At 38.6% G+C, this 10,454-nt stretch overlaps 1 protein-coding gene across 1 annotated transcript; it reads left to right on the forward strand.

Moving 5' to 3' along the window:
• Positions 1-671: 671 nt before the first annotated feature.
• On the forward strand, positions 672-3,723 carry LOC148036744 (uncharacterized). Its single transcript, XM_087677182.1, has 2 exons — positions 672-1,137; positions 1,245-3,723. The coding sequence occupies exon 2, from the start codon at positions 1,247-1,249 to the stop codon at positions 3,119-3,121; it is 1,875 nt and encodes a 624-aa protein (XP_087533308.1). The 5' UTR covers positions 672-1,137; positions 1,245-1,246; the 3' UTR covers positions 3,122-3,723.
• The last annotated feature ends 6,731 nt before the right edge of the window (positions 3,724-10,454 follow it).

Below are 10,454 nucleotides of genomic sequence, written 5' to 3' on the forward strand. Positions count from 1 at the left end.
TTGGGAGTGATCGAGTGAGTGTGGATAGAGGGGGGAGGTGTAAACGGGATGAGAGATAGAGGGGTTGTGAGTAGAGGAGAGTAAAGCATGCGATGTTTTTGTGATAGCATTATCCACTGTGCGATAGGGAAGTGAAGCTGCCGTGCGATATAGAGGAGAGTAAAGCATGCGATGTTTTTGTGATAGCATTATCCACTGTGCGATAGGGATGTGAAGCTGCCGTGCGAAGCTTCACTTCCCTCGCACCCCGCTTCGCGGCAGCGAAGAAGCGGGATAGCGTTCCTTGCGCGCGAAGCAAAACTAATCACACATGCTCCCATGGGCATGATGCCTTAGGATGAACACATCTTGGGCCATATATAGATAGTTATAACAATGAGAAAATAGTCCACAATGATGTTTACACGTTGTTTGCACCCTCCAATGACATGAAGAAGTGGTTGGGGACCCCTCACCCAAATGTTTCAACCCTTGTGAAAACACGGCCCGATCATATATTGGTAGAGGCACAAACCTTATGCACTTTACATTTTTTAACAAATGAGTCTTGTCTCTTTGTAAGTAGGAAAAGGATATGAACCCTAGGTTGGGGATCCCCCGTCTTCATGTGTCTGCTATCTTGAAAACATGGGCCCGATCATGCCTTGAGACACGATCGTGCCCACTGCCACTCCCTTATGTGCATTGCCTCGTCTATCTATGCAGTGTATAACCAGCCTAAAGCCTAAAGGTATGCATCTTCATGGATCCCGGAGAGCTGTGCATGACATGTAGTAGCCTACTACCTAGGTAGATTGTAGAGTATAACTACCTGGGCTACCATCAAGACAATGGCCTCGTTCAAAATTCAAATTCTAAGTTTATTGTTTTGTGGGTTATGTGGGAGGTTTTCTTGGTGGGCGCTGCAAACGTTCACAAAATCTCGTCTCTGTGCAGTCGCTGAAAAGATCTCCACTTGCTTGCGGAATGATGTGCCGATAAACCTCGCAGCGTCTTCTCTCCTCCCGCTCTTTGGTTTCCCTTCTTCGCTTGTCTTCTGAGACACACAGCTCGGCAACCCCAATAATTGCTCTCACAGGAGCTCGGAATCAATCCCGCATCGAACGATTCGAGTCATCATCAACCCAACAGCCAATCGTAAGCAGGCATTGAAACAAGACTGGCTTTTTGGTTCTTTTTCTGCGTAAATGCATGTTGCATTTTTTTGACGTGAATCTTCCTCATTTTGAGAAGTGCCTGTGCAGAGATGAAAAGCCATTCTGTTTTAGGCAGCCCTGCTACATCAGACAGGACCCATATGATGTCACACCCCTACCACAGGGCACCCCCATCTGCAAGGAGCACTCGCAAGGCAGCCCCCCACAGAGATCATGCAGTACTCCGTTCGACAACTATCTGCAGTCAGCGGTCCGTCCTCCTGGTGCTTGATGATGGCTTCTGCCTCCTTGGCCCCTCCCCTGATGGTAACGGTGGCGAGCTCTCAGCTTGCATCTGGCAGAAGCCCGCAGCTAACAATCCGGAGTCTGCACAACCGTCCATCAGATCCCTTAGCCCCGATGTGATCACCAACCTTGGCTATGAAACTGATCAAGATTTGGACAATCCTAGCATCAAGGCTCCCATGCCTGCTTTTCCTCCCGTCGCAAACATGGAACCACAAGACACCTCCCCCGGCATGAAGCACTGCAAAGACCTTGAGATCGCAGGTTCTCTTCAGAAGCTCGGGGCATGGCAGGGCGCAGGATGCTCTATCAGAAGCGGCTACGTACCACTGTGCAGCAATGGTAGCTGCCTGGGCAATCCTGATCTCGGTGGACTTTTGCACAAGCCACCGCTGCAACAGGACATCTCCTCCCACACATCATCTGAGCTGTCTTTCTCCTTGGCCAAAGTGACAGTAACATCCCCACCGTCTCCTGTTTGGAAAGCTGGAGACTATGGTTGCACTCTTCTGTCCAAGTCTGTTGGTCAGTTGAATGGTCATGAGAGCAACTTTAATGATCCCATCCATCAATCACGTATTGAAGAAAAGGAAGAGGCAGATGAAGAGGAAGGAGAGCAAATTGCTCAAGGTACACACGCCAACACTCCAGAGGCAACAGCTGTATCTGCAAGTTCTAGGAGGGAAGAAAGTCCCCTACAACCTGGTACACCTGACTGTGGGAGCACAAGCTCTCAAGATACGACTAGGGATTTGCAGCCGTTGGATAAGACACTGCAAAAGTGGAATGGGATAAACTTGAATCAGCAGCAGTCGCTGAATCTGTATGATCACTCATCAGATGCAATGGCCAGGGTTGAGGGCAGAACAACATGCTGCTCAGTCAATCATTCCAATTCTCCATCATCTGTACAACTGAACTGTGGGGCTATTGGGCCACTCTCTCCGGGCTCTACAAGTGCCAAATCTGTGGCGAAACTGTCCATCTGGCACGACAACTTAGAGTTATCAGAGACACCCAGAGTTGCTGGAGGTTCTAAGATCTGGCAACAGAAAACTACCAAATTATGGGACTGCCCAACTTGCAATGGAGTCAACGGCTTCTGTCAAGGCGATATGTCTTCGTGCTGCTCTGAGCAGACTGTGGGATGCAGGGATGATTCTTTATCTGACAACTATCGCCCTATAAAGCCATTGACACGGATGAAGACAGAGAGGATCAGCTCAAACTGTAACTTTTCTGCTTTTAACCATCCGAGAAGTAGGGTCCCTCGGTCACAATATGAGAAGGAAAATGAGGATCCAAAACCAGAAGGTGCAACTATAAAGCAATACAGTAGCTGGAGGATCCATGAAAATATAGCCCAGAAGCGTGAGCATTATTGTCTTATGGCTGGTAGAAAGGAGTGCTGTCCTGGCTGTGACAATTGTGAGGGATCAATGGGACACAAGAGGTTCAATGACTCTATCGGACAGGAAGATAGATTGAGAGAAGGCAACCACCATCGTATTCATCATCAGCAGCAGCATCATCATCGTCATCACCATCCACATCAACAGCACCTGCCTGCAAGATGCTGCAGTAACAGGAAAAGAGAGAGCTCATCTGCCCATACCAAGACATTGTCCCGACATGCTTGCAGACTTTGTGATCATTGCATGGCATCGACTCGTCTATGATATGACTATGTAGGCCTATGTACAGTCTTACGATGGATAATTTGAGGCTTTTCCTTCATTCGACTGCAGAAGCGCTCCTGAACTCAATCTGCACTGTGACCAGCTTTCCTCAAGCATGTAGCTTAAAGTTTGGTTCCCAACTTTTGTTAGTGGACAACATCGAGAAGTGGTAGTACCTCTATGCTGCACATCAATGAGTTTCCTGCTGTATGGCTCTAACTTTGACAGCCCTAGTAAGATGCTTCAAAAAATCTACATCCGGAGTCCTTGAGTTGGTATGATATGAACCTCACTCAGCAGTGGAGTTTGTAATGCCAGCTGAAACGACTACACAAAAAACAGTATCTACTAGCCAACATAATAGCGACTTAAAAAGCATCCAATGAAACTAAGAGTAAAAAGGGCTTAATATTAGATGCTATATAATAGCAATGCTAGCTGAAACAATTACAAAAAGCACTATCTACTATCAATAGGGTCGTGGCATAGTGGATTGTATGTGGGTTGAGTTCTACAAGTGTGAGTTTGATCTTTGCATCCCACATCCCCTGTAGCACATATCTATTTGCATCCAAAAAGCAGTATCTAGTAGCCAATAACAGTGAGAGATGTTAACATTAGCTATATTGGTTCAATGGTGTTGATAAATGTTATGAATTGCATGGTAGGGAGACTTACTTGAGCTGTTGTGTTGAATACATAAGATGAAGCTCACTTAAGAATACAAGAAGGGATATGGTGGCCAAAATATTTTTTTGTTTATTTTTAAAATCGATAATATAATATACATGAAATATAGACAAGATACAATATTTAAAAAAATGGTTTACTAAGTCAGACAGTATATAATTGACTATACATGTCGACTAATGCTATAATTATGCTCAATAGTTTTTCTCAAACTTAGTTGCATATCTGTTACTCCAAGTAAGCTTAAAAATTTTTGAAGCTTCTTTGCATCCAATGTCTTTGTGAAAATGTTAGCTATTTGTTATTGTAAATTGACATATACTAAGTTGATCTCTCTTTTAAGTATATTTTTTCTCACAAAATGGTGGAGCATTTAAATATGTTTTGTCATAGCGTGGAATATTTGGTTCTTAACCAATTGTATATTGCTTAATATGTTGTCATAATAGATGACAACTTGACCATCTCTGCATATCTAAATTATTTAATAGCTATTGTAGTCATACCACCCTACATGTTGTCACATCAATATCTCTACACCGAGTCTTTGTATTCGATAAAGTAATCGTTGGTTGCTTTTTCTTTCTCCAAGTGATTGTTGTATTACAAAGGAAAATCATAAATCCATTGGTAGATGTTTTATTGAACTTGCTATAAGTTCAATATGTATTTGTGTATCTAAACACCTGTACATTTTTACTTGTCTCATAAAAAAATTTATAATGCAAGGTGGATTTTACATATCTCAATATGTGTTTGCTTTCATTCAAATGATGCTTCTTAGGTATGTGTATTAATTGATTTATAAGTTCAACATCATAGCTTAAGTTTAGCCTTGTGACATTAATTATATCGATCAAACTTTTTGTTATCTTTTTGAACATAGTAGGGTTTTTAATCTCATCCCTAATATTAATACTCAACTCTATATTTTTGCTCCATAAGTTCAACATCATAGCTTAAGTTTAGCCTTGTGATATTAATCATATCGATCAAACTTTTTGTTATCTTTTTGAACATAGTAGGGTTTTTAATCTCATTCCTAATATCAATACTCAACTCTACATTTTTGCTCCAATGGTATCGAAAGAGATTGATATGCTATCATATCATACCATAGATAATATGTTCAAGCCATACTATCTTTGGGATAGCCATATACCATTAATATATTTGATCACCTAAATATATCATTTTTGCTCCAAATAGTATTGAAAGAGATTAATATGTTGTCATACCATACTTAGATAATATATTCAAGTCATATTGTCTTTGGGATAGCCATATACCATTAATATACTTGATGATCTCAATATGCCAAGAAAGTTTCTTAGCTCACCCAAACCCTTTATCTCAAATTTTTGATTTTTAACATTTGTAATCCTACTATCACTATCACATGTAATAATCAAGTCATCCACATAGATAACTATGATGATCAAACTTACATTTATTTTTTTTCCACTTAAAGTGAGTGATCTACATTTGAAATATAAAAGTGAATGTTGACAAGATATTCTTTGATTTTGTTAGACTTTGCTCTAGGTGCTTTGTTTAGTCCATAGAGTATCTTTTGTAATTTGCACATATATGTGGGATGCTCTACATCCTTAGAATCTATTGTTGGTTGCTCCATATGCATTTTCTTGTAAATCACCATGTAAGAAGGTATTCTTCACATCCATTTGATGTAAGCTCCAACCTTTGGTTGCTACCAAAGCAAGCAATCATCCAACAACTGCCATCTTAGCAACTAGACTAAATGTTTCTTTATAATCTATGCCATATGTATGTGCACAGTCTTTTGTAACTAGCTTGGCCTTATACATTCTAATAGAACCATTTACATTATGCTTTATTTTATAGCCTCACTTAAAACCAATAGCTTTCTTATTCGTGGACAATGGCACTAGATCCTAAGCCATGTTGGCCTCTAATACAACCATCTCATTCATTGTTGCATTCCAATAAGCATGATCAACAACCTTCTTAAAATAAGTGGGCTCAATATCCTTAATTATATTTAATATATAATCATAATGGTGAGTTGTATAACTCTCAAAACCAAATCTCTTAATAGGATATCCCATCTTACACTAGACTTGCATACCACTGGATTAGTCAATGGAACCTTTACATTACCATACCCTCTCTCTACACCTAGTATCCTGATTGAAAGAGTACTAAGCTCATCATCCAAAATATTTGAGTCTTTACACCTAGTGTCCTAAATGAAGGAATACTAAGCTCATCATCCAAGCTCTTTGAGCCACTAGAGTCTCCATAAAGAATTGTATACCAAGTGAAAGATGCATTATTATCATCTGATATGTATTTTTTCCCTTTGTCATTACTTGTAATAGTAGTAGATGTATTTGAAGATATGGGGTTGCTCCTTAGTTTACTAGACCATGAACAGATTGAAGATCTAATATTAGATGATTTCTCTAGTCTACTAAGAGTTTGCAATTCGTGCTTTTTTGTCTATTGATTATCATGATCATCACTACTATCCAATGCATCTCTATTATATGTATATCAACTGCTCATCTAATAAAAAATAACATTTTTGCTCACTCAAAACTCACCACTCAAAGGGTTATATAAATGATAGCCTTTTGCTCAGTAGAGTATCAAATGAAAATATAACTTTTAGCCTTGGGGTTCAATTTCTTTCCCAACTCATCAGGCGCATGAACATATGTAATAAAACCAAACACTTTTAAGTGTGGTTTATCAGTTTTTTTACCTTTAAAACATTCTTCAGGAGTCATATCATAAACTATAGTTGTGGAAGACCTCTTCATATTCTTTTTAATCATATTCTTTTTGAACATTAATGCTCGTGTAAGTGAAAACCCTTATCTTGCTTGCTTTCCAAACTGACATGCTTTACAAACTTCATATAATTCTACAACTTTGGATGTATATAAACCTACAACTAATTCTTTCGATTATATTAATTTCAACATTTGCAGATTTGCATGTTCAACATGTTTGTACCAGGTTTCAATGTCTTCAATCACACCTTTCCTTAAGTATATATTGCAATATTTATAGTAGGGATTCCAGTATTTAAAGTAAACATGAAACCAACTCTGCTTTCTTTTACAATTGACCTATACTTATTGTTAAAATTTTCAGTGAAATAGCTCTTTATATTAAATCTAACATGTAGCCCCTGCTCTATCATTCAACCAATACATACCAAATTCTTTGTGATGGATATCACATGTAAAACATTTGACAAACACTTTGTTTGACTAACATACAAGGACAAAGAAACTTTTTTAGTTTGTGAAATTGGATGACATGAATCATCACCTATCTCTATATATCCTAAACTTTGTAAATCATGCATCTCTCTCGAAATTAGCATGGCTCATCATACGATTAGATGCACTTGAATCAACATATTATCATACATCATTACATGCATTTTTTCTTATAATAACATTTATCATATACTACATGATAAACAAACACTAATTTTTGTTATCATTCTATCGTGAATGTTATGCATAATTTCTTTGCTACAACTTGCCACTACGAATGTCATTCTTCTTTTCAAAGCAATGGGTTGCAATATCACTTGTTCTTCCACAGTAATGGCAGACAATACTAGAATCACTAAAAACCTTTGTTTTGGTATCCACCTTATTGAGGGGTAAAGGCAATTGTGTCTAGTCACTTATATATTAGTTACACCGATATTACTCGCATATCTATACACTGCAGGTGGCAAATGGGCATCACTGTTTCTTCATTCTTTATTCTTTCAGTGACATTTGAATAAGAAAATGTTGGTCACACATTGTGATTGTTTGGAGTTTTCACATATATATATATCTCTCTCTCTCTTACTCTTGCTCCTTTCACCATAGCTCTTACTTCTGCTCGCATGATTCCCCTCTAAGCTCACTCCCATTCAACTGGTATTATAGCCCAGATTAAGGAGCTCTTCCCTTCAGTTTTGTTAGCTCGAGAAATAGCTTTAGCTTGAAGATTCCATGGTAGTTCAACCCTATTTTTTTTGAGGTATGAATCTTACTTCTGCTTCTTCCCTGATTGTTCCCACACATTGAGGGTTTCTCCAAGGGTTAGAGACACCTTGTATGCCATCTTTTAGGGCTCAGTATAAGGAACAAGAAGACTAGCAGCAGTGATCAAAAAATTAGTGTGATTTGCACTTATTTTTAAGTCCCTGTTCTTCTTGCTCAGCTTGACCATAATCTTCAATTCTTGATCTCTTGAGCACTCTTGGTCATTCATTTAGCATTGTACTTGACACTTTGGGTGTACCTCATTGTTTGACCTTCACTGATGCTCATGCAACTATGTATTGATGCTAGGATGCTTGTTATATGTCTTGAGATGTTTTTTGGATAGGTTTGAGATTTCTTTATTGAGTTTGAAAAAAAGATTCTTTGTTGTATATACAGTGCACAACAAGTATTTCACTTGAAAGCCTTATGCATTGAAGACTTATGCTTCTCGAGTACGACATATGCTAATGTACATACTTGGAACTTATGTATGGACTTGGACATATTTGTGATGGCATTTGAGGCTCTATTTTGAGCCACATTAGATGCTTTGGCACGTTGGTTTTGTGCTTCAGCTGCTTCCATCATTGCTATTATGAGCCCGAAGAATATATTGGGTTTTATGCTTTCGCATGTAAGTTGTATGGATCTTGGATGTATGGATGCCATTCCCATGATATTTTGAGCTTTGCTTGCTCATTTGGCATTTAACTTCTATTTTCGTGGAGGTTATTTGGCTTTATGTATCGAGCCACATTTGACACTTGGATATACTATAGAGCATTTGGATTATGCAGTTGAGCTTGAGCTTGTTATGGTGAGATAGTGGAACTTAGTGTGACATGTACATGCTCTCTGTGTACTATATGTATATAGTTGATGCCTAGTGGGCTGATCTAACTTTTGTTCTGGACTAGTAGCTATCTTTGTCACGATGTTGTCAATGATTTATTAATCTTACATAGCTATGTATTGAGCTTCTGTTTTGTCATTGCTTAGTTAGTTGTGCCTTTGGCAGGTCTCTCCCATTATTTGTGAGACCTACCATATACATGATGGTTATGCCTATGGGATGTATCTCAGTCTGACACATTGACCATTGACAATTCTTGGTGTTGGTTGCATATTCACTCATTGCTAGTTGCAATTCTTCCATGTTAGTTGTAGTTGCATTTTGTTAGTGATAGCTCATACTTGGCTTTGATTTCTTACTGCTTTGCTATATTTTCAGCATGCTATGATTACCGTTTACTACAATGTTTATGAGAGGAGTCACCTCCACTTGACAGCCTTTTGCTTACAATTTATGGATAGCTCATTACTTTGGTAGCATCTCTTGTCTCTTGCTTGATTTAGCAATGGTTTTGGGGTTGATTTGTAGGAAATTATAGTAGTTTGTTTCGCCTTCTGTGCACTTGCTTGGTCTCATTATGAATGGTTGTTCTCTTGATAGTGCTATTTTCAATATTGGAAAACTAGATGGGACCAACTATAACTATTGGAAGACCAAAATATGACACGTTTTAGTACCTAAATTGTAGGTTAGACCACTCAAAAATGAGGATTCTAAACCCGAAAATATTACGGCCAAGGATTGGGATGAACTACATGAGCTATGCATATCCACAATCATTTTATCACTCTCTAAGCACGTTCACTACAATATTGTAATTGAAAATCAGATTATATATGAGCTTTGGACATAGATTAAGAATATTTATGATAAGCAGAGACTCACATCTCAAATGTATTTGGCTGAAATAGTTGATGGACCTTTGCATGAAGGAAGGGACTCCTATGTCTGTATATTTGAATGAGTTTCACTCCATCATCATCCATCTAGCTTTGTAGGATATTGAGTTTAAGGATCCTTTACATCCTTTATTTTTGCTTGATACTCTACCTAAGTTGTGGGACAGTGTCCATACGGCCCCATGTGTTAAGGATGGGCTAAAATTGTAAGATGTTGAGAGTGCCCTCTTGATAGAAGGGGTGAATGGAAAGAATGTAGATGCTTCTCTTATGTCATATGCATTGATTGTGAGAGACCGGTAGGATGGAAATGGCCATGGTAGAGACTCTCAAAGGTCTTAGTTTAGGACACATGGACAACCTCACAATAAGTCCTCTAGTCGTAAGTTTAGTTTTACTTATCATTATTGTGGAAAAGTAGGTCATATTCAACCATAGTGCCATAAAATGATGGTTTTTGCATTGTGCATCATGTGTGAAGTGGCATGATGTGCTATGTGCCTTTTAATCTCTATGATAATATGTATACTCAAACTAGATTGGAAAGTGTGCATTCTTTTGAATCACAAGAAAGAGATCCCAAAGTATTGTTGGTGCTTGTGCTCCTAGAAATGGAATACATTTTGCATGCATTACTTAAGAAGAGAAAAGTAGGTGTATTGGCCCTTCAACAAATCAAACCTGGGAAAGAGGAGGCAAATGTGGTACTTGCTTTCACATTGCTTGCCCAAGGTTGCACGAGAGAGAAGGGAGGAACTATGATGCTAGTGAGAGATAAGCTTAACCCTTGGATAAGGTGGTCTGAAGGAAAATGTAGAATACTTGACGTAGAGATAATTGTCTAA

The sequence above is a fragment of the Lygodium microphyllum genome, chromosome 4 (assembly GCF_053477565.2).
Source record: "Lygodium microphyllum isolate KBCC chromosome 4, Lygodium_microphyllum_v1.1.10, whole genome shotgun sequence".
NCBI lineage: Eukaryota > Viridiplantae > Streptophyta > Polypodiopsida > Schizaeales > Lygodiaceae > Lygodium > Lygodium microphyllum.

Bases quoted from the DNA above. Each gene is read 5' to 3' on its own strand.
- LOC148036744 (XM_087677182.1), top strand. From the start codon at position 1,247: ATGAAAAGCCATTCTGTTTTAGGCAGCCCTGCTACATCAGACAGGACC.